Source organism: Aspergillus foveolatus, assembly GCF_047715535.1.
Source record: "Aspergillus foveolatus strain CBS 279.81 unplaced genomic scaffold BDW70scaffold_71, whole genome shotgun sequence".
Taxonomy (NCBI): domain Eukaryota; kingdom Fungi; phylum Ascomycota; class Eurotiomycetes; order Eurotiales; family Aspergillaceae; genus Aspergillus; species Aspergillus foveolatus.
The window spans coordinates 14,738-36,549 of record NW_027396135.1 but is presented as its reverse complement, the minus strand read 5'-3'; the positions used below and the strand labels follow the sequence as shown (position 1 = coordinate 36,549).

Here is a 21,812-nt window from a genome sequence, read left to right as displayed (position 1 = left end):
TTATATGATATCTTTTCCCTTCGTTTGTTTCTGTTCTTCTTCATTGGATCAGTGCTCTTTTACAGCCGCGGAAAAGGGCTTGCGAGTATGGGTCGTCCAGACACCGAGACTCAATCTGGGCCGTGTGAAGTACAGAAAACTGCAGAGTACCAGTCTGATGAGGGTATCAATCAGGTAGCCGATGACCTCATTTAGAAAAATTCATGATGAAACTTCGAAATCCTTCTTCATCTGTTGCTCGAACTTCTCCCACGTCCCCTTCACCTTACACGCCGAAGTCCAGTAATTCCCCTTTCCATCCTTCCCGAGGATAAAGAATCCGTCGGCCGGCTTAACAGGCCCGTGATTCTCCTGGACATATGACGGTCTACAAGCCTCGCCTTTGCTGTCCGTCCTCGCTGGTGCAAAGTCGAGATCGAACAGTCCGGCCTTGGCCCAGTTCGAGAACCCGACCTGCGCCATGCCCCCGTCGCCCATGATCACGATGGGCAAGCCCGTCCCGGACATCCGTACCATCTCGTAGTATGCCTCGTGCTGCGCGCGGGTTCCTTGCTCGTTAATTGCTTTGCGGACCTGCCGCGCCAGCCAGCTGAGTGGCTTTGATGTCACCTCGCCTGCTGTAACGAGAACATTGGACCAGCCAAACGCGTTGCCGACGTAGGGATGTTCCGCTGATGGGGGGATGAGATCGCCTTCGAAGGCTTTGCGAAGCGACATGGCGATGGATGCCGCGACCTGCCGTTATCAGCATCTGCTAGACATGGGGCGATACGGCACCTGTGGCGGCACTCACCGTCCTATCCGGGCTCATGGCCGCCTGCCCAATCACACATCGCAGTATCCACGCCGTGACGATATCGTTCTCCGTCAGGAAGATCCGGCTCTCGTCTGCGCCGGTAGACCGAGCCTCCTCCCGCAACTCCTGCAACGCCCTCTCCATCTGCGGCCGCCAGTAACTCTCCGGAACGCAGACCATACGATTCTCTTTTGCGCGCAGCAGCATGTCGACTCCATATCCGAGTCCCCATTTGAGGATCCCGCCCCAACCGACCTTCCTATCTGTGAGGATGTGTTTTTCCGTCGTCGGCCGCGCTCCCGTCCCAAGCACGTCAAACGGATCTGATTCGGGCGAGACCGGAGTCGGGATGCTGTCGCCTTTTCCCCAGAGCATAGCGCTCCATCCTTCGACGACGTACTGCATGCCCAGCGCATCAAAAGCAACATGCTGCCATTGTAGCGTCACGACGGTCTTGTTTGTGAAGCTGTTCACGCGCAGGCCGAGAACCGGGCGGTCCGAAGTGAGGTAGTCGTTTATCCCGTTGGGCGTGTATCCCGGCTCCCAAGCCAGACTCTCCAATGCGTCAGGGTCACCGACGATTGCCGGGTTAGGGCTTGGTTTCGGGATGCGCGATGCGGCCGGGTGTTGTGAGGCTGGAATGCCGTGGTCGACATGCGCGAAGGAAATAGCCGGTCTTTCAGGGTTGAACTCGGACGGGATGTGCCATTCAATTTTGCCAGAGGCCTAGACACGTCAGTTTAGATCAAGGCCGGTGCCAATAGAAGCCTGATTCAGTGCATTGGATACGGCGGGAGGATAGAGCCATACATTCTTCCGCAGCCGCCCTCCTAACCTCTGCCAGCCTTCTCGCTTCACCAGACCCTCCAATGAAGTCCGCAGAATTGACGGATCCAAAACGGCGTCAAAAACAAGCGAGACTGCCATGTTGTTTCCCTGTACAAGCAGGCTGTTCTCGAAAAAGTGCAGTGGCAAGATCCGGTCACCAGGGGCTGCCTCTGCGGGCACACGTCCAAAGAACCAGTTCATCGCGCTACCCAGTTTCAGACGTGTCGAATTCAGAGCGTTCTCAAAAACTGGCCATGCCTCGTCTCTGCAGGAATTAGCCCGGGGAGAGGGTTCGTACTTATGTGTTTTTGCAGCGCCATTCTGCACTGAAGGTCCGAAGTCACAGTCTAGCTAGCATAGGTCTTTCGCCGAGGCCTGCCACACGCCGGCTATGTGGCCAGTTCGATCCTTATTTTCCGGCTCGAACTTGGAACTTGGAGAGTCCAGTGCCGGTTGAATGTTAGCGTACTTTTTAGCAGTCTGACCTTGTCAGAACCGTCGCTATTGACGGAGCGCTAGGGGTGCCGTTAGCGCGCAGAACGAGCACGATTGGACGCAGCGTTGCCATGCGAGTCTAGGCTGAATCCACTGACAGGGATCTCGGCCGTGGTGGATCTACTGCAAAGTCGTTTTGTTCTCTATTGGCGGCGAAGCCAATGTGACATGTTGATCGCGGCATCTGATGTCTGTTTGCTCTCTCTTTCTCTCTCCAGAGTCTCTACTCCCCTAACCGAGGGAATGGACACTTCAACTCAAGGAGCTAATAAAATGCGCCGTGGCGCCCGCTCCATGCATGCCATTGTGCAACAAGCAAGAGATGAACGCATGTTCATAGACTCAAATCGTTATCGACATGGACATGGATCTCACCACTACCCCGGGAATGGAACCGCCGGCCGGGCATATCCCCCAGTTCGAGGGGCCGTACAACTACTTGCAGATAGGGACGATTATCGCCTTTGCAATCACATATTTCTTCGCGACACTCTTTATCAGCCTGAGATATTTCCAGGCATTGAAGCTGACGCAGAAAGTCGAGCTCGACCTAGGTATAGTGGCGGGCATTCGCTCCGTTCCATTCCATTTGCTCTGAACGCTCATACTGGATAGTGACCATCACGGTCTCGTATGGCGTCGGCCTCGCTTACTTCGTCACCATGCTCGACCTGTTCAGGAACGGTTGGGGCAAGCACATGTGGGACGTTAGTCTTGCGCAGCTGACTGAGTTGAATAAGGTACGTAGTGGACCTGCCATATACCACCTCGTCTCCACCCAACCCCATATGGTTAGGAATCAAAAATCTAACAGCGCTCTCCAGGCCCTCCTCCCCAACACAATCTGCTACCTTATCTGCCCCGCCATCAGCAAGCTCGCCATCCTCTCAGTTCTCTACCGCATTAACCCGGCCTTCGTCTACCGCGTCGCTGTCGTCGGCACCGCCGTCTTCATATTCGCATACACCCTAGCTCTATGCATCATCACGGGCGGCCCCTGCTCCCCTCTCAAAGATGGGACGCTGCAGTGTCTCGAAAACGTCGCGCTCTCGGGTGCGGTGCTTAACATCTCCTCTGACCTGATCGTGATCTCGCTGCCCATACCAACAATCCATAATCTGCAACTGCAGATGAAGCAGAAAGTCACCGTGGGCTGCTTGCTTGCGCTGGGATCAGGGTGCGTTTTCCCCTATCTTTCTACCTTTAGCTATCAAATGCACAGACTTGGCCTCCAAGACGACTCAAATCGATGCTAATGTGTGGTACGTAGTGTGATCGTCTGCTCCATCGCCCGCCTGCCCTACGTCATCCGCCTCAGGCACACGCCCGACTCAACCTGGACGCAAGCCATCCTGGGCGTCTGGTCGATCGTCGAAGTAAACCTCGGCATTATTTGCGCCTGCGCGATGCGCTTCAAGCGCCTGATCGCCACATACCTTCCTCGGCTGTCGCTGTGGTCGTTCCGCTCGCGCTCTCGGACGCGTTCGCGGAGTGCAGGGCTGCAAAAAACGCCGCTCGGCTCGGCCGATAAGTTCAGACCGGACGGGAGTATGGGAAAGCATGAGTATCGGCTGCATTCTCTGCAACAGAGCACTGGCAGTGGTAAGCGGAGCGGCGAGAGCGAGGAAGGCAGCAACCTTAAGGACATCTCGGTGGAGCGATCGTTTGAAGTTAGCGTGGTGAGAACGGGGAGCATGGAGCGGATACTGAGTTGATTTGGTTTATTTTGCTCAATGTGTGGATTGGTCGTTTTGCTTAAGTCTCGGGGCTAATGTTTGGTATAATTCGTCGTAGACAAGAACGAAGAAGACGGGCCATCATCCCCTTAAACCATTTGAGGCTTATTCAAATTCTGCTGGTGTTGCCTTACGATTTGGCCAACTCCAAGCAGACCATCCAGAGGAGCTCAGAAAAATAATTGATAGATATTTTCCTTTTTTCCTCTCTCTATTTTTTTTTTCTCTTACAAGATGTAACGAACTCGCTCAGGCAACCCGGTTATGCCTTTGAAAGAGTATTCTTCAACAACATTTCCAACTCGATCATGCACTAACAACAGCTCAGGTCATGAAACAGCACTGCAATAATTCCCGTACCCTGCTCAAATCTGCTGAGCCAGGTTCGCTCACCCGTACTTACCCTGGCCATCAGCAATGCAGAGCTCTATGCAAGAGCTCTATAGAGCACCCGCCAAGGATAGAGGTGAGCTCCTCCACAGGACCTGTACGGTATAAATCATGTGAGCTATCCTCGACCAGTCAGCGACTCCCTGTAATAACGTTGATTGATAAGACGAATAAAATCTCAGACTCAACCACGAATACGAGGGTCCAGAGCGCTTGGATCAGCAGGCGCATCTGCATCGCTGCCTGAGGCATGTCTAGACCGTTCTCGCCCTTCATAACGACTAGACTCTGCCCGCATTCCTCAATGTCGCCCGCTCGATTCCGCCCGCTCGATTTGTCTAGCCATCGCGGTTTCTTACAGTACTTACCTTCGCGTCGATTAGCATCTCACTCTCCATTACAGGAAGCGAAATGGCAGACAGCCGCCCTCGCGTCCTCTCCCTCTCCACCGGCAAAGCTCATACCTTCTCCAAATCGCCCGCATCAAGCCTAACCCTGATCGCAAACTATGGCGTCCAGGGCGACTGCCACGCAGGCACGACAGTCCAGCACCGATCCAGGCTGCACATCAGACCGGCTCCAGCGAACCTGCGACAGGCGCATCTGATGCCGCTCGAAATCTTGCAACGGGTCTCAGACGGACTATCTTCAGAAGAGAAGTCAAGATTATTGTCACCCGGCGCCCTCGGACAGAATATCACGACCAAAGGAGTGGATCTACTGGGTCTTCCTGTTGGGACAGAGTTGCGGTTTGTCACTGACGGTGACGGAGGAGGCGACGACGGGCCTGTTCTCGTCCTGACAGGGCTGAGAAACCCCTGCGCGCAGATCAATAGATTTTGTCCTGGATTGCAGGAGCGGTTCCTGGTCCGCAATGCAAAGAGAGAGATCACCGCGCGGCTGGCGGGGGTTATGAGCACCGTCAAGGTTGGTGGAGAAGTTAGGGCTGGGATGAGTATTGTGGTTGTAAGGCCAGAAAAACATGTACCTCTCGGTCCTGTGTAGGTGGACCCTCCTACCATGGTAGAATCAGGGAGTCCTGGCTATGGGGAAATTCGTACATAGGATGAAGAGGTCCAAGCTACCAATGTCTAACTAATTGGCAAATTCTTACCGATTTTACCTCAATAACAGTGCTCTATCCTAGCAAATCCTGAAACTCCATCCAAATCCAGTAGAATACACTGCCGAGCCCAGCTCCACTTTACGATACGGGGCGTAAGTACCCCGCTACCCCTCCGGTCACTAATCAGCTGAAGAACGTCTGCCTGATACGATAACCTTAATAAGAATCCTTCGTTCCAACTCATTCCAGTGCAAAAACCCGTCAGAGAGACAAAGATGTCCGTCCCACCCGCCGCCCTTTCCTCCCTCCGCACTGCCCTCACCAGCTCGCTGGTCTTCACGCCCGGCGACGAGGGGTACCTGGACTCCCTGCGGAGATGGTCTGATACCGGGCGCAAAGAAGCTGTGCGTTCCCTGACTCGAACCCCTCATGAATATTTTAAGAATATTTTCTCATTCTCCCCTCCCCCTCCCTTCTCATATCACAGCAGCATCTAAGCAGCATCTAAACTAAACACCGGGCCAGGGAATCGTTATTCAACCGACCGAAACCGCCGATATCCAAACCGCGCTCAAATGGGTCCAAGAACACAAGATCGACCTCGCCGTCAAATGCGGCGGACACTCGGTTTCGGGCACGTCTTCATCGGCCGGCGGATTGGTGATTGACCTTTCGCGCATGAACGGCGTCTCGGTCGATATTGAGAAGAAAACCGTTACTGTCGGCGGCGGCGCCGTCTGGAAAGACGTCGACGAGACTGCCGCCGCGTACGGCCTCGCGGCCGTCGGCGGAACTGTCAACCACACAGGCGTCGGCGGGCTGACGCTGGGGGGCGGGTATGGCTGGCTGAGCGGGCAGTACGGGCTGACGATCGATAATCTGGTCTCTGCGACTGTCGTCCTGGCGAACGGTGAGACCGTCATCGCAAGCGAGACCGAAAACAGCGACCTCTTCTGGGCGCTCAGGGGCGCCGGGTACAACTTCGGCATCGTGACGAGCTTCACCTTCCAGGCGCACGAGCAGCGCGAGCCCGTGTACGCGGGGATCCTGGCGTACACGCCCGACAAGGTCGAGCGCGTGGTCGAGATCCTGAACGCGCTGCTCCTCGAGAAGCCGGACCCGCGGTCCGGCGCGATCTGTATTTTCGCCGAACCGCCTGGCGCGCCCACCCCGATGGTCAATGTGCTCGTCTTCTACAACGGCACGCAGGCCGAAGGCGAGGCCCGGTTCGCTGACCTGCTCGGCCTCTCGCCCATCGCCAACACCGTCTCCATGATCCCGTACAGCCAGATGAACAGCCTGCAAAATCCCATGGCGACCTACGGCGACCGCAAGAGTTTCAAAGGTGTCTTCTTCAACCCGCCGCTGTCGCCGCAGTTCGCGAAGGCGATGCTGGAAGAGTTTACAACCAAGGTCAAATCCGATCCCGATTTGGCCGCGAGCGCACTGCTACTCGAGTTCTACGACATGACCAAGACCGTCTCTGTGCCCCGGGCAGCAACGGCGTTTGCGTCGCGCGGCACGACGCAGAACGGGATCATCACGCTGCGCTGGTCCGATGCGACTAAGGATCTCGAGCACCGGGCTTGGGCGAGGGAGGTGCAGGAGCGATGGAAGGACGTGCTCGAGAAAGAGACGGACGCGAATCGCGATGCGACTGGGAAGGCCGGTGTGCCGCAGTACATCAATTATGCTGAGCGTGAGTCTTTCCCTTCGCCTCTAACATACCGACCGACATTGCTAACCAATCGGTGCTGACCGGCAGCCGGCGACGCGGTGGTGGGCAACATCTACGGCGAGAACCTGCCGCGGCTAAAAGCGCTCAAGGCGAAGTACGATCCCACGAATGTGTTTAGGAAGATGCATCCGATCACGCTGGATTAGGGTAACTTGAGTGGGTATCTCATCTATTATTGGACATATCTATAAACTACATCTTGGTCATGGACTCGTAAGACTCGTAAACCACATAGTATGCAAGTATACACCCGGTCAACATCAGACTGCATCCAGGGCAGGCTTATCCACATACCCACCACCTTCCTGCATACTCCGCATCGTAGCCGCCCTTTTCAGATTCATCGCCTCGTCGGCGATCGCCTGGCTAAAGTTCAGTCTTTCCTTTTTCTCCGTATTTCTTGTATTCTTCGTATGCCAAACCGCCCAGGCCACAATCCCGGCCATCGTGGTCAGTGTAAGAGGACCAGCAAGCGCCCAGAAGACCCAGAAATGGCGCGTTGCAACGTGGTTGATACTTGGCTTTTCCCAATCGAAAAGGGGCATGGAGAAGAATGTCTAGCGACTGGTCAGCTATTGTTTCCGCCCAGGAGGCTGTTGGACATACGGCAACGAACGTAGCAGGAAGAAAGAAGGTCGTCAAGAACGCAATGATCTTCATACTCGAGCTGTCGCGCTTACTCGCCGCGGCAATTTCGCGCGAATCCTGCGCGATACTTGTACTGAGCAGGCTGTCGTTCTGTGTAATGAGGTTAAAGAGCGTGGAATGCTGTCCTTCGAGTCTCTCCTTGACTCCCCCGCGCAACACCGCATGTTCGATCGTGCTCGAGACGAACTCCGCGCGCTCACGGAGCGCCCCCGACGCATCTCCTTGCATATGTCCACCTGTATTCAGATTCTTGAGCCTGTCCCGTGTTTCCGGCGTCAGCCGCTCATCCACCCAGTCGATCTTCTTCAGAATAAACTCGACACACCACCGCGTTGAGTGCAGCGTTGCAAGGGCGAGGTGGACCCCGCTCCTCGCTTTACTCAGCTGCTTCACGAGCATCCTGTGGTCGAGGAAGTTATCTTGCCTCTCGTTGAGCACGCCGTACCCCGTCGCCCCCTCCATCTGTTCCAGCGACGTTTGGTACCGCTCCAGATGGTTGACGTTCACATCCAGTGTGAGTTCGCACGCCAGAAGCGGGAGGAGGAGCGGATGTGGGCACATCTCGAACTCACCGATGATGTTGTAGAGCTGCGGGAAGAGAGGATCGAAGTAGAAGACCCCGCGGGTAATGTTCGTTGCTGGGGTATAGCGGAGCATCGTCGTGATCGAGGAGAAGTCAGGGGCACGGGGCCGGGCGAATACTGTCTTTCCATCAGCACATAGTTAAGGTAAAATCAACTCGGATAAACGTACGCCATCCCTCATCAGGCATTTGGAACAGCCCGATCGCACCAGACCGCACAGAGCTATAATGATGGTGGTGATTCGGCAAGCCCAGCGCCTCGTTGATCGCGCCTAGCGTCGCACTCCCTAGTTGTGGTATCGCCTGCTGCGAGCATGGTACGACCGCAAGCTGGAACCCTGACGTCGGGAGACGGCGTTCGTGCAGAGGGATGGGTTCGTGCAGGCGCTGGACGATCTGGTCCTGTTTGTACTCGTCCACTCGGCGGACGACCTGTGACGGCTTGGAGGTGGTGTTTGAATCGCCGTTCCAGCTCCAGTATTCAAAGACGATGACCTGGCTCACGCCATCGGGCGGGAAGTCGAGGCGGATATGGTGGAAGTCCCAGTAAAATGCTCGTGGGGGCTCAGGTGCCTGGGGGGTCTCGATAGTTGCTGTGTGCGATCCTTCCGTGGAAGGTAGGGGGGCAGATGCGTCCATCTTCCTTTGAGGTATATGTATAGTCCCCTATGAAGCAACCGTGAGAGGAAGTGTCAAGGATCAAAGAATGTCTTGGTTTTTCTGTGGGGAGAAGACGAGACATATACTTTTGTAGGCATCGCTAATCTAGGTCTGCAGCAGGCGCGATACTATGCAGAATTCAGAGTTGCGGTACGGGGCAAGAAAGCGCCAATATTCTGGCATGAAGCCACGAGGCTGTGAAATGAATATACCGAGCCTATCGCCTATCATTCCCTCGCTGTTATCGCCCTCAGCCCTGCTTGGTGCAGAAGAGGCGCAGTCTCGGAGCGGCTCGATCCATGCGTCCACCGAACAAAGCAAGAGAATCCCCATGCGAGTAAGAAGGAAGCACAGTAGATTAATACGCTAATTTGGGCGCCAGAGGGCAGTGCTGGGTGATGATAGAGGATGCGGCTAGCACGCTGTACGGCCCCAGGCTACCTAAATATAGCTCACAAGCGCGACTGTCGGCGGAAGCCAGAAGAGACTGTCACAGGATCGGTCAGACGGCCAGCCTAAGGCATGGTTGTTTTGTTTCTACTGTTCACTCAAGAGGAATGATAGGGGAAGGCATCTCGAGACCATGCTGGATTCGGCACGAGAAATTCTTCCGAAAAGGAAAAGAGAACAAAAGAAATCAGAAATACACGCTACGAGCTCTTAGATAGAAATCTGTCAGCTTGGAAATATGACTGTCTGAGACTAATCTGGTAGTCATGACGCCTTTTCAACTTAGCGGTACATTTTCGCGATATAATCTCTATAATCGATATCCACAAGCCAACTGGCACCACTGGGTGGCTGTGCTTATAGCTTTACGCCACGCGAAATGATGGCAGTATTTGAGAGAAGCATATCGCGATCCCGTTGAATTTTGAGAGAAAGAGCGGTAGAAACTTCAGTAACCGGAACTATCTAAGAAGCATTGCTTCAAAGCAATAATGAGGCCCGGTTTACACCTATCTATCTGAAGCTGACGGACTTACCGCTACAGACCAATTTGGCAGTTTATACGAGAAGCGGGAGCCCTAGCCCTGCTTTCCGGGTGTATACGCTCCACTCTGGGGACCATGACGTGCGTATAATACATCTACTCCAGTGTAATCCAAAATCCAGTTGATTCTCGCGTTGAATGCTTCAAGACCAGACTCTCTCAGTACAATACTAAACACTGTCGCCCACCACACAGAATTACTTGGCTATTAGGTTCCAAACTCGTCGGCCCAGCAACGACGTCAGATGTGACGAAAGCGTAGCTTGCCCTAGATGTTGACCGACGACATAAGTCGGTCGTTAAGGACTGATGCAGCAATAATTGTTAATGTCGCTGACCGCAACCTCTCACGATGATGGCAGCTTCACCACTTGAAATCCGAGATTCCATCAGTGGCAGGCGAGCTTTCTCTCTATTGGTGAGGCCGGGTCCAATCGCAGTTGATGGGGGATTAATGCACTTGACTTATGGGCGATCTCTTGCCGTTGGCAGCAGTCATTTGCCACCCCGGCACTCGAGCCAACGTCATTGCAGTTAAGCGACATCAACACCATAGACAATGCTGTGATCTGGTATATACTGAGGATTGTGACCCGTGACGTCAGAAAGGATGTTCGTCTATATAGCTCTCCCTGACAGCAATGGTCCCTCGCTAGTACACTTAATTGATTCCATATATCAAAAGCCGTAGCGACTCTACATCTACATTTCTTTCTACCACACTTATCCAAGTATACTTTTTTTTAGTCAACTCTGATCAACCACCACAATGCCACTCTTCCGCCGCGACTCCATGTCAAGCTCCTCCCGCTCAAGCATCGACGACCCAAACACACATACCCACACGCACCGCAAATCTGGCGGGCTCTTCGGCCACCGCAGCTCCCATTCTAGCGGGTATAGCTCCTCCAGCGCCGGCGCCAGGACAGGCTCTACCAGACGCGGATACGGTACGAGCAACTACGGCCATAGTAGCCACAGCAGCCGCGGCCACGGCCTCTTCCGAAGCAAGCACACTGAAGATCCATCCATTATCGCTGCGAGGGAACGCGTTATACACGCTGAGGAGGCGGAGCGAGCTGCGGACCAAGCTCTCCGTGCAAGCCGGTTGGCGGTCCAGGAGGCGAGGACTAACGTGAGGGAGTTGGAGCGGGATGCGAAGGAGGAGGCGCGACTCGCCAAGTTCAAGCAAAAGGAAGCCAGGGATATCTCGAAGAGAGCAAAACCGCTTGGCCGTAAGTGTACCTCTCCTTCAGCACGGATGCAGCTGGATGCCAGGTTAGCTAATGAGTTTACTATTCACTCGTGTAGGCCACCACTAAGTCCCAGGTGTTCCGGGTACTATCGAAAACCCTCTCTATTTGAGGTGCACCTTTATCTTCTGCCGTCTGTACTTTATCGGAGATTCCAACTGTATAGTACTGTATAGTATGTTACGACTTATGATGTGTATACTAGTTTCTTGCCTTGTGCCCTGTCTATGAGCAAAGGGATGTCTGCGTCGACTTATATAATGACGAATACCACAGTTCGCTCAAAAGGTGCTATCCAGGTTGACCGGAACTTTTGGTTGTTTTGACTTAACCAAGAGCGTATCCTTTTGAGGAGAGCCGGAGGCAGTCGGTCATAAGTTTCGGTTGCTGAATTGACTTCCTTGGAATCCGGCTCTGATTCTTGAAGATACCGTGCTATGAACCATATTTGGACGAGTTGCATTCCCCCCAGCCCTGGTCATAAAGTAGGACGAGTTGGTGACGTGACAGTCGGGGAATGGTCGACGGTGTCAGCCGTACATGCTGTGACTTATCACTCTCCGTTATGGAAGCACAGTCGGCAGGAGAATATGACGTAAAAAAATGCATTGTATAGTCTATATTGGGGACGAGCTGTAGGTGACGTGTTTTGGCGCCTGCCACCTCTTTGCCCCAGTAACGCTAAATCAGTTGGAGTGTTGGAACTTTCTGAAGTTATTAAGCTACGAATTGTTATAGACCAGGGACACTATATTTAAAAGGTAGCGGCTCGTCTCTGTTATACGGAGTATTATCTCGCAGGTTGACACTGCTGGCCAAGGGGAAGGTATGGTATTCCGTGCAATTATTTGAGTTTGACTCTAGCTCCTGGGCACATGTCCTGTGCATGAAAGGCGGGCCACTGATTTGGCATCTTACCCTACAAAAACTCTGGAGTATGATCTAGAACGAGACATTCATGCACAGACTGCCTGGATCGGCCGATTTTGTGCATCTGATCAATCAGCACCAATTTTAAGAAGGGCTGAAAGAGCCGTTATCTCCGCAACTGCCGACTGGTTGTTTATTGCTCTACCCAATAGGACTTCTACCCCTGCGTCACTCTACTAACCCTGTTGTCCCAATTGCCTCGAGGTCCTTAGAAGAGTTTGTACTACACTTCGTTTGCAAGGACTGTCTTCGTAGTAGGCAGGAGACGGCGTCAGGTATACGTACGAAACATGTATGAGGTCAATAAGCTGGCGGTTCTTCGCAAGAGAACCTAGCAATGCATTGGCAGATCGTACTCCAGCTAATACAGAATTAGCATCGCGATTTTGATGGTTCGCGAAATGGCAGGCCCTTATCGCCTTGTAAACCCTACAATAATCGCAAATCCAGCCACAGCAAAAATGCCCGCCCAGCATATCAAAGCTCTCCGGATGTGATATCTAGCCGTTTGCTCAATCCCCGCTGAATCATTCTCGTGCGGAAAGGGTACATCACTAGGAGGAAGCTCTTTTCCAAGAGCTTCACACAGCGGCCCCCAGCCCTCTCTCACGTCGAACATCACCAGCCGGTCCGTGGGGACAACCTCCCTTAGCCACGCCAGATGTCGCGCATACGTCTCTCGAGTGGGCAGCGTCTCGCGCACGTTCTTCACCGAGTTCAACCGCCGACCGTTCGCATACCGACCGCTCCACAGGCGTCGCACCAACCAGGTGAAGTCTACGAAATGCCTCATCCCTGGTTGCGGGAGGAGAAGGATTCTGAGGAACCAAAGGACCGTCATGCCATGAGCCTGCATCATGCTCCTCTCCCACGCTTCCGGGTCCCGCACGGTACAGATGACCTTGGCGTATGGGTAGAGCTCTAGTAGTTCTGGGATAAGCTGACAGCCCGGGGTGTCGGTGACGGCTGCGTAGCCCGTAAGACGATATCTAAGCAGGGACAAGACGGCGCTGTGGTCGCCATTGACCCAAGCGCGGAGGATACGAATCCATGCTTTTATCTCGGCGGTGTGTCCGGCGGTTATCTGGGTGTTGATGTGGTAGACCGGGCTGTCGAGGAGGATAGCCAGAGCGGCGCTGAAGGACGTGGTCCCAGTGCGAGGCAGCCCGGCGCCAATGACTTGGATCTGAGTTCCTGGCTTGGGAACGGAGGCCGTTTGACCCATACTTTTGTTGTTGTTGTTGTTTGGGCTTGCTTTTCGTGGGAGAGATGATCTATAAACGAGATGAGGAGATGGACCCCGTATAGAGAACACAATGAATTTAATACGGCTTTCGCAATGTGAGCTAGGTTCTCTCTGCGAGAGTGCAGTGCTGACCCAGTCCTGTATTGGGTTGTCGCACCAGTAAGTGTGAAAATGCTTCGTACCCCGTGCTCAGGGTATCCCTAGCTTACACAACCTCTCTCAGGAGAGACAGAATGCCAAACTGCTCGCGAATACTGAGATGCATGGGTTTGTCGATCACATACGTGACTATTTCGTGCTCCAGTTAAACTGTTGCGCTGCTAGGCTTACGAAGGCCATGAACTACCTTATCCTTTAACCATTTGTGATGCCGGGAAGAAAAGAAAAGGTGAGAAAAAAAAAGCAAGAGAGAGCGGAGTATGTGTTTGACACGTTCCACAGCGCCTCGTCACCGCATTAGATCACCAAATCATCAAGTATTGAAGGTAGATCATAGTTCGCTGTGTTGCTAGATAGTGAAACACACTCAAAAAGCAATACCTCGCCCGACGCTGAAATGACCATACCTGTCAAGGATTCTGAAATACCGTACTTACAGCACTATGAGTGTTCTATTGGCTTCCCTGCACCTGGCGTACCATTGTCGGTGCCTTATATTTGGTTAATTGAGTTCCTGGCACTATAGCTATTATAAGTAAGAGATTGACGTGGACCTGTTGAATGGGTGCAGTCTGCTTTCGAAATGTTTTTGTGCTTGAAAAACTGATTTGCATTCGATTCGATCTTTATTCCATATTCATATAGAGCTGAAGTGACAACAATCAAAGAAAGTTCTGAATGCTTGGAGTCCTCAAACCAGGCCTTCGATGCGACGCCGAGGAATCGGTTGCCAGAGGTAATTGTGCAAAGGGAAGCCTGGCCACTATTCCTCGCGGATACCAACAACCTTCACGCGGACTTTCCAAGGGCCATTTGTGCTGCGCGGCAGCAGCATGTCTCGCACGAAGCGAATATTCTCCTCAGTGGTCTGATATAGCTCCAGATCGAATCGACGGACAACAGCTGCTAGGGTATTGTATAATTCGGCATAGGCCAGACTGGACGTATCAGAGTTAGCAGAGGACTAATATCTCTTCTGCAATCAATTGATGATTCGACCTACTTCATGCCTATACAGTTCCGGTTGCCCTTGCCAAATGTCACAAGAAATCTAGAGAGATTTTGGTTCTTTTCGGCCGCGAGTATCCAGCGTTCAGGGTTGAATGTCTGGGGATCGTCGAAGATGTCTGGATCCATATTCACGAAATGGGAAATCATGCTGATGGGAGTCTATGTATTGGCTGGTTAGGGGTTATGATGAGAATCCTGGGAAAGAACGTAACATACTCCAGGTGGAATGGCATAATTCTTGTATTTTACTACCTCTGTCGGAGCAATTCTTTGTTGTCGCATAGTGAGACCGGAACAGCGGAGGGCTTCGTGGATAGTAGCATTCTGTACAAAATTAGCCAAAGAACAGAACAAACTGAACGATCACTGCAAGCAATGAACGGCACATACCAGATATGGCAACTTTTCAAGCTGACGCCATGTTGTCCCGGCTTGCGGAGTTGGCAGTTCTTGATCAAGCTCATTGCGCAGTTTTCGATGGACCTCTTTATTTTTAATAATGTGAAATAGAGCCACGCCCAAAGTGGTTGCCGTGGTCTCTGTGCCCGCCGCGAACAGAACTAATCCCTCATCCTGGAGGCGTTGCAATGTACGTTCTTCCGGGGGTACTTCTGGCGCAGTTAGGGCATGGAACATGGTTGTCTTCTTCGGAGGCGCGGACATATCCCTCTGTTGAAGCGCCTCAATTGACTGTTCTCTTACCCCATCCAACAGGTCGTATATCGCCGCTCTGGCTGGCAGCATCTGGGCCATGAACCACTTTGGTACGACTCGCAGAAGGCGCTCGAAGAAGGGGAAAAACCGGTGCAAGTGGATTTGGGTCGTTCCCTCTTGGACCACCTTTGTGATTCCGCGACCGATATTTTGGGGCTCCTGGAGCCCATAGCTGTTCCCGTACGCATATTGTGTAATCACGTCGCCTGTCAACCCCTGGAGTCTGTCAATAAGGTCCACCACGGTGTCTTCCTTGTAGGCTGCGACAAGGCTATCTAGGAACTTTGAGAGTGACTCATGGACAACAGGTTCGAGCCGCTCGATTGACCGTCTGGAAAAGAAGGAGGTGAGTAGTTTCCTGCGTATGCGGTGCGTGTCGTGGTTAACCGTTGCAACCATTGCGGTAGGGGAGCTGAATATCTCGACGGCTTGCCGGTCCTTGTCTCGTCTTCCCCCGCTGGCTGGCGCGTAGATCTCCTCATAAAAGTATGAGTCCTTGATATGGACTTCACGGGGGTTGATCCGCACTATGGGTCCTGTAAGATAAATCGTAAGCTAATATGGACAGCTTACGGATAGCGGTTATTTGTCGATTGACGGTACCGTATTCCCGGTGCATCTTCTCTATTTCCCATATAAACAAACCCCCCCGGATGACATCGTGATAGAACTCGTAGAGGTGAGTGATTGCTGCCAGCTTAGGGCCCGGTATGTGGTGTAGCGGATCAAAATATAGACGGTATATAGTCCGTACCACCAAGCCAAGTATTAAGAGCATTGGGATAGACACGGTGAGTCGTTCCGAGGCAGAATCCAAAGCGGAGACTGTGACTGCGAGTATTTGATCCATGGTCTAAGAGGAGAGTATAGAACGCAAAAAGAGTGCTATGTATCCCAGAAGATGAGGAAAGATAGATTCCTAAACCTCTAGATACACTCAACGTAAAGCACAGTGCTACTACCTCCCCCTCACCACCGTTGCTGCTGTAAAAACAGTATTATTATGTATGATTACTTGCTAGGTGTGATACAGAAATAGCATCTGCGGGTTATCTCGAATACGACCGGTGCCTGTGATGAATCGTGCATCATGTGCTTTAGGGGTGTATGTGATCACATGAAGTTGAACAGCACCATGTTGCAAGAAAACTTGTTTTCTGCGTCTTGCAAGTGTAGTAAAAGGATAAGGGAATGTCATACGCTAACCGCTGTCAAAGACGATCCAGACTTGTACTGATGATTTAAACATGGCCAAATCCATACATATGAGTCCATTCAAACCGCCTTTCAGCCATTTACCGATAGTTCACACCCATCTTCACGAGAGTATTCTCAATTAAATATGGGATCCATGATGGATCACAATTCAGTGGCTAGACTTGTCGACGTGAAGCGACGAGCCTTGTTCGAGCGCTTCGCGGAGTCGTATCATCCGACCTACGGTTTAGGTACAATGTCTGGCAACATATACGACACCGCTTGGGTATCAATGGTCAGAAAGCCTACTGAAGAGGGCAAGTCTATTTGGGCATTTCCGGCTGCTTTTCAGGCTCTACTACAGCACCAGCTCCCTTGTGGCAGTTGGGGTGGGACAAATTCAAATCTGGATTCCATTGCTAGCACTCTGACAGCTCTTCTTGCATTACAGAAGCATGCAAGAGAACTGAGTGCAACTGAATCTCAGAGTGAGCTCACCTCGAGGATCCTCAAGGCCAGAGGATGGCTAGATACAGCTTTGGTATGCCTAAACGACTTGCTAGCAACTAGTACCTTGACTGTTGGCCTGGAACTTCGACTACCAACACTTTTGGATCTTCTCGAAGCAGAAGGGCACATCTTTGACTTTGAGCGGACCCACTTGACCAAGTTGAAGTCCAAGAAACTATCCAAGATCAACTTGGATACCATCTTCAACGGCCCCCAATCATCTCTTTTGCATTCCTTAGAAGCCATGGTTGGGAAGATTGACTTTAGAGCTCTGGGCCATCATAAAGTGCTTGGCAGCATGTTGGCATCACCCTCTGCAACAGCAGCATATCTCATGTACAACCCCGTGTGGGATGACGAGGCCGAGGAATATATTCAGCATGCAATCTCCAACGGAGCCGGTCAGGGCTCAGGGCTCGTGGCTGCGGGATACCCAACCACGGTATTTGAGTGGGCCTGGGTAGGCTTTCCTTGCTTGGTGTGGGCATGATCAAATGCTAATTCAGCAAGGTCACAACGAATCTTTCACAGCATGACATCAAAATAAGCAGTAGCCTACGGCAAATGGACAAGCAAATTGAAGACGAAATCAAGGTACATGGGCTTGTGGGCTTCGGTACGATTACCTCCAGCAAAGCGTCAATCTATTTTGGTGACCTGCTCTGAGTTTGCAGTTCCCAAGGCATGCCCTGATGCAGACGACACGGCGAAGGCCTTGATAGCTCTTCATCTCCGGGGAAGGCGCTATTCGCCGCAAACGTTGATTGATCGATTCGAAGGAGAACATCATTTTACGACATACCTATACGAAACGCACACGAGCGTAAGCACCAATGCCAATGTCCTGACTGCACTGGTGTTGCTCTCAGACGATGGTCGCTACCAATCACAAATCGAAAAATGCATCCGCTACCTCTGCGAGGCATGGTTCCACTGTGACCGAATGGTACAAGACAAATGGGTATGTTGAGCTCTGTCCCCGGAAAGGATTCTGCTTAGTGAATGCTAGAATATCTCTCCTTATTATCCAACGATGCTGATGTGCGAGGGCCTGATGTCTTATATTCATCGCTGGAGCGAAGGGCACCTGGCTGCATTGCCTGACGAACTGATGAATTTCCAACTTCCCATCACGTTGTTTCAGGCCCTGATCCGAACATTGCGCACCCAAAATCAAGACGGATCCTGGGGGAGCTCGAACTCTGCTGAAGAGACTGCGTATGCTATACTGATCCTGAAAAGTGTGACATCCTTTAGCTTCACTGACGCAATATCGGTCAAGCTCGAGAATGCCATCCGGAAAGGCATCCAGTTTATTTTCACTAAAAGCCAGCGGTCTCAGACAGATGACCAGCTTTGGCTGGACAAAACCTTGTACGCCATACCAACTGTGTCGGACTCGTACATCATGGCTGCAGTGCAGGCTGAGGCTACTGACTTTGTGTCTGCCGATTCACTAAATAAGCTCGTCGACACGTCAACACCGACGTTGCAAAAATTGACAGCATACTTTGCTCGACTGCCATCTCAGACAGAAACACCGAAGTGGGTGATCCAGGCTTCCGTTATAGAGGGAATTCTCTTCAGCCGCAGGTTGAAGAAGTTGGACATCTTTTCGACCGGAAAAGCCCTCGGCGACAAGTATATCAATTATGCCGCCGTCTTCTGGACATTGGCCAACAACGCGCGTCCCGAGTATCTTCTCAGTACGTCGGTGATCTATAGCATGGTCGAACTTTCCGTTGGGATATTTCAGGAGGACGAAGAAATGGAGAAGTCCTTGCTCAACCTACCGGATGCTGCTACCGACATTATAGCTGGCTATATCGATAAATCGTGCCACGAGACAGCTTTTTGCAACAATGTCGCTTCCCACGCGACACCGTATGAAACGGATATCTCTGGATATGATGTAGAAACTCGAACTCAACTCATTAACATCCAGCACAACATAAGGCTCTGGCTGCGTTTTGCTTTGGCAGACAACCTCCAGGCGAATGCCAGCTCCCACGACATATGCGATCTCAAGCAAGAAGTCAAGATGGCAATGCTGGCTGCTCTACAACAAGCTAAAGCACACAAATCCCTCAACAGCCGCCAAACATTCTACGCCTGGCTCCACACATGTGCCGTCCACGACGTCAAAAGCGCCGTCGTCTCCAAGTCCCTAATTTGCAAGATCGGCCATAACTCAAATGTCTTCCGCACAGCCAAGGAAAAATATTTCGCCGAGAGGTTATGGCGGCAGATGTCCATAGAGGGCAGACTTTGGAACGACCTTGGGAGCATTGAGCGAGACAGACTCGCAGCAAACCTCAATTCGGCCGACTTTCTCGAGACCGGGCCGGATGGTGATGTGTGGGCACAGCTAGTCCAGCTCGCGGACTTTGAACACAAGTACGCTCTACTGTGCTTGGACAACTTGACGCAGCTCCTGGAAGCATCCGGCCGTCATAGGATCTCGCTGTACCTGCAGATGTATTACCGTTGCTGTGAAATTTATAATGAAGCGTGTGCAAATTATGGGTTTGGCTCCAAGATGGCGAAATGACCAGCCGCTAGAGGGGATGACTCTCTCTATGTGAAAAGGCTATCTTACCAGTGGCCACTTTCCTGCATATGTTCTCTTATATGGATTATGAGAAGCTAAATGGCCTTGTTTGTTACATGTTCATTAAACTCCATACCCGACCATATAAATTTTACAAGAGGTTCCCGCCAGCCCTTGATGAATGCTTGTGTTCCTGGAACGGCGCTCTAAGCCCTAAAATAAAGAACGGTAGGTTTTCGTAGATAAAAACAATTGGGCGTGAATTGCCTCACAAGCAAGCAGATATACATCAATTTGTGGCAACAAATCAGTGTAAATGGCCCCTTTTTAAATCTTATAGACACTGGCCTGGAGACTCTACCCTGCAAACAACTCTCTTGGAAGGCTGCTATGCGCCACTCTTTGGAGCCTTATTGCTTCGCTATCATCAGGCCACTCAACAAACTCAAGTTCGCCCTCATCGGAGGAGATTTTGGCGTAGCTGCAGATGCCCTGCCCTCCTAGAGTAATAACCTAGGAAAAAGGGGGGCTTTAGGAGATTTCTCTAGCACTATTCACTATTACTCTTCCTGAAAGAGATGAGAAGACACGGCGTCGAATAGCCACAGACCCTGCTTGCCTCGCACACTCAGGTAACACTGCTTACCTAGAAAGGTAATACCTATTCTTGGTGCTCGTATTCTCGGCACTCGGAATCTTGTGCTTGGTAGGCTTAGCCAAACATGATTCAAACTCGCGTTGTACAAAGGGAGCGGATTATTAATTGTGACTAATAAGGAACAGCACATTGTGATCCTTCGGGCCGGAGTAGGCAGAGCTGGGGCTAGGGCTACCGCAGCCACGGCAGCTCGGCCGCTGTTTGGTCCGTACCGCAAGGTCAGCCAGAACGGAACCGAATCAAAGCCTTGCTTACGCGAACTTCTCCTAGAACATAAATAGGTGCTTATTTATGAAGGCCACTATCCCTCCCACCTTGTATCGGCGTTCACAGTAATAACTATCTTCGTGGTTGAGAACAAAAGGGAGGAGTTCGAACATGGCCCCCGAGACGAAAACAATCCTCATCCTGGGCGGCTCGTACGGGGGCATCTCGACAGCCCATTATACGCTCAAGCACATCCTCCCAGCTCTTCCCTCGCCAGAATCGTACCAAGTCGTGATCGTCAGCAGCTCGCGCGAGATGATATGCCGACCTGCGGCTCCGCGGGCACTGATCGCAGACTCGTACTTTGACCAGTCGAAGCTCTTCGTCTCCTTGGAGGCGCAGTTCAAACCGTACGGGGAGAGGTTCCGATTCATCCATGGGCGCGCGAAGTGGCTTGATCATGAGAGGCGCGTGGTGGTCGTCGACCGACTCGACGCCGACACCGAAGTCGAACTTGAATACCATGCTCTCGTCATCGCGACGGGCTCATCAACGCCCTCGCCTTTATTCGGTCTAAACTCGGCCGGGAAACCAGAGTTGACTGCCCAGTGGAAATCATTCCGGGGCGTCCTACCTTCCGCGAAGCGTATTGTGATCGCTGGCGGTGGCCCGACGGGGATTGAGACAGCGGGTGAGCTCGGTGAGCATTTGAATGGGAAGATTGGCTGGTTTAGTTCCAGATCGGCTGCGCCAAAAGTGAGGATCGTGGTTGTGACCGCTGGGTCAGAGATCCTGCCCCAGTTACGACCAGCCATCGCCCGCACCGCGGAGGGGTACCTGGCAAAGTTTGGGGTCGAAATCGTCAAGAACGTCAAGGTCGAGGGCGTGACTCCAGTGAAGGCAGGGAAAGAGGAGCAACTTACGGCAATGACAAAGGTTAAGCTAAGCAATGGGGAGACCCTGCAGGCAGACCTTTATATCCCTGCCTACGGCACAACCCCGAATACAAGTTTCCTCGACGGTACCTTGAAGTCGGCAGACGGACGGGTGTCTACGAACCCCCAGACCTTGCGCGTCGACAAGGCCGGATCGCGCGTTTACGCGGTGGGTGATGTGTCCGACTACGCCCGACCAGCAATCCACATCCTTATGGAGGCGATTCCCGTGCTGTGCGCGAACCTGAAGCGCGATTTACTGGTAGAGGCGGAAGTACCGGTTCCCGGCGACGATCGGCTGTTCAAGGCTGATGAGACTGAAACGCATCTTGTGCCCATTGGCAAGGGCAAGGGCGTTGGGGCAGCCAAAGGGTATAGGATGCCGAGTTTTCTTGTCTGGCTGATTAAGGGACGGGATTATTGGTTGAGCATGGCCGGGGGGATTTGGGCTGGAAAGCCGTGGGCGAAGGAGACGTAAGATTGCTCAGCCGGAAAAGAAAAGGGTAA

The 21,812-nt window shown here is 52.3% G+C and overlaps 10 protein-coding genes across 10 annotated transcripts; 6 read left to right on the top strand and 4 right to left on the bottom strand.

Moving 5' to 3' along the window:
• Positions 1–77: 77 nt before the first annotated feature.
• On the bottom strand, positions 78–2,074 carry BDW70DRAFT_111354 (uncharacterized protein). The gene is made up of 3 exons (XM_073734543.1): positions 1,607–2,074; positions 794–1,522; positions 78–735 (listed from the first exon to the last, which is right to left on the bottom strand). Exons 1-3 carry the CDS (start codon positions 1,823–1,825, stop codon positions 202–204), a joined length of 1,482 nt encoding a protein of 493 aa, XP_073592275.1. The 5' UTR covers positions 1,826–2,074; the 3' UTR covers positions 78–201.
• Positions 2,075–2,477: 403 nt separating this feature from the next.
• BDW70DRAFT_163492 (uncharacterized protein) lies at positions 2,478–3,834 on the top strand (the record flags this gene model as incomplete). The annotated part of the gene is made up of 4 exons (XM_073741307.1): positions 2,478–2,673; positions 2,735–2,859; positions 2,944–3,296; positions 3,390–3,834. The coding sequence occupies 4 exons, from the start codon at positions 2,478–2,480 to the stop codon at positions 3,832–3,834; spliced, it is 1,119 nt and encodes a 372-aa protein (XP_073592274.1).
• A 484-nt stretch (positions 3,835–4,318) lies between these two features.
• BDW70DRAFT_143203 (MOSC domain-containing protein) lies at positions 4,319–5,358 on the top strand. Its single transcript, XM_073738076.1, has one exon. It carries the CDS (start codon positions 4,657–4,659, stop codon positions 5,248–5,250), a length of 594 nt encoding a protein of 197 aa, XP_073592273.1. The 5' UTR covers positions 4,319–4,656; the 3' UTR covers positions 5,251–5,358.
• A 213-nt stretch (positions 5,359–5,571) lies between these two features.
• Positions 5,572–7,230, top strand: BDW70DRAFT_111317 (FAD-binding oxidoreductase). Its single transcript, XM_073734542.1, has 3 exons — positions 5,572–5,715; positions 5,837–7,010; positions 7,077–7,230. The coding sequence occupies exons 1-3, from the start codon at positions 5,587–5,589 to the stop codon at positions 7,193–7,195; spliced, it is 1,422 nt and encodes a 473-aa protein (XP_073592272.1). The 5' UTR covers positions 5,572–5,586; the 3' UTR covers positions 7,196–7,230.
• Positions 7,231–7,415: 185 nt separating this feature from the next.
• Positions 7,416–8,919, bottom strand: BDW70DRAFT_153304 (uncharacterized protein; the record flags this gene model as incomplete). Its single annotated transcript, XM_073739610.1, has 2 exons — positions 7,416–8,398; positions 8,451–8,919. The coding sequence occupies 2 exons, from the start codon at positions 8,917–8,919 to the stop codon at positions 7,416–7,418; spliced, it is 1,452 nt and encodes a 483-aa protein (XP_073592271.1).
• Positions 8,920–10,703: 1,784 nt separating this feature from the next.
• Positions 10,704–11,256, top strand: BDW70DRAFT_163488 (uncharacterized protein; the record flags this gene model as incomplete). Its single annotated transcript, XM_073741306.1, has 2 exons — positions 10,704–11,169; positions 11,246–11,256. 2 exons carry the CDS (start codon positions 10,704–10,706, stop codon positions 11,254–11,256), a joined length of 477 nt encoding a protein of 158 aa, XP_073592270.1.
• Positions 11,257–12,529: 1,273 nt separating this feature from the next.
• On the bottom strand, positions 12,530–13,342 carry BDW70DRAFT_153303 (sulfotransferase family protein; the record flags this gene model as incomplete). Its single annotated transcript, XM_073739609.1, has 1 exon — positions 12,530–13,342. One exon carries the CDS (start codon positions 13,340–13,342, stop codon positions 12,530–12,532), a length of 813 nt encoding a protein of 270 aa, XP_073592269.1.
• A 943-nt stretch (positions 13,343–14,285) lies between these two features.
• BDW70DRAFT_153302 (putative cytochrome P450 oxygenase) lies at positions 14,286–16,097 on the bottom strand (the record flags this gene model as incomplete). Its single annotated transcript, XM_073739608.1, has 5 exons — positions 14,286–14,460; positions 14,526–14,692; positions 14,750–14,857; positions 14,924–15,783; positions 15,851–16,097. The coding sequence occupies 5 exons, from the start codon at positions 16,095–16,097 to the stop codon at positions 14,286–14,288; spliced, it is 1,557 nt and encodes a 518-aa protein (XP_073592268.1).
• A 240-nt stretch (positions 16,098–16,337) lies between these two features.
• Positions 16,338–19,505, top strand: BDW70DRAFT_171363 (terpene synthase family protein; the record flags this gene model as incomplete). Its single annotated transcript, XM_073743197.1, has 6 exons — positions 16,338–16,352; positions 16,518–17,414; positions 17,465–17,570; positions 17,629–17,915; positions 17,964–18,660; positions 18,721–19,505. The coding sequence occupies 6 exons, from the start codon at positions 16,338–16,340 to the stop codon at positions 19,503–19,505; spliced, it is 2,787 nt and encodes a 928-aa protein (XP_073592267.1).
• A 957-nt stretch (positions 19,506–20,462) lies between these two features.
• On the top strand, positions 20,463–21,812 carry BDW70DRAFT_143200 (NAD(P)/FAD-dependent oxidoreductase). Its single transcript, XM_073738075.1, has one exon. The coding sequence runs from the start codon at positions 20,542–20,544 to the stop codon at positions 21,781–21,783; it is 1,242 nt and encodes a 413-aa protein (XP_073592266.1). The 5' UTR covers positions 20,463–20,541; the 3' UTR covers positions 21,784–21,812.

What these genes read in the sequence shown, in the direction of transcription:
- BDW70DRAFT_111354 (XM_073734543.1), bottom strand. Translation starts at nt 1,825, where the DNA reads ATGAACTGGTTCTTTGGACGTGTGCCCGCAGAGGCAGCCCCTGGTGAC. An exon ending in GAGGGCGGCTGCGGAAGAAT is followed by an intron (nt 1,523 to 1,606) that starts GTATGGCTCTAT and finishes TGACGTGTCTAG; the next exon opens with GCCTCTGGCAAAATTGAATG. An exon ending in CCATGAGCCCGGATAGGACG is followed by an intron (nt 736 to 793) that starts GTGAGTGCCGCC and finishes TGATAACGGCAG; the next exon opens with GTCGCGGCATCCATCGCCAT.
- BDW70DRAFT_143203 (XM_073738076.1), top strand. Translation starts at nt 4,657, where the DNA reads ATGGCAGACAGCCGCCCTCGCGTCCTCTCCCTCTCCACCGGCAAAGCT.
- BDW70DRAFT_143200 (XM_073738075.1), top strand. Translation starts at nt 20,542, where the DNA reads ATGGCCCCCGAGACGAAAACAATCCTCATCCTGGGCGGCTCGTACGGG.
- BDW70DRAFT_111317 (XM_073734542.1), top strand. Translation starts at nt 5,587, where the DNA reads ATGTCCGTCCCACCCGCCGCCCTTTCCTCCCTCCGCACTGCCCTCACC. An exon ending in ATACCGGGCGCAAAGAAGCT is followed by an intron (nt 5,716 to 5,836) that starts GTGCGTTCCCTG and finishes ACACCGGGCCAG; the next exon opens with GGAATCGTTATTCAACCGAC. An exon ending in GTACATCAATTATGCTGAGC is followed by an intron (nt 7,011 to 7,076) that starts GTGAGTCTTTCC and finishes GCTGACCGGCAG; the next exon opens with CCGGCGACGCGGTGGTGGGC.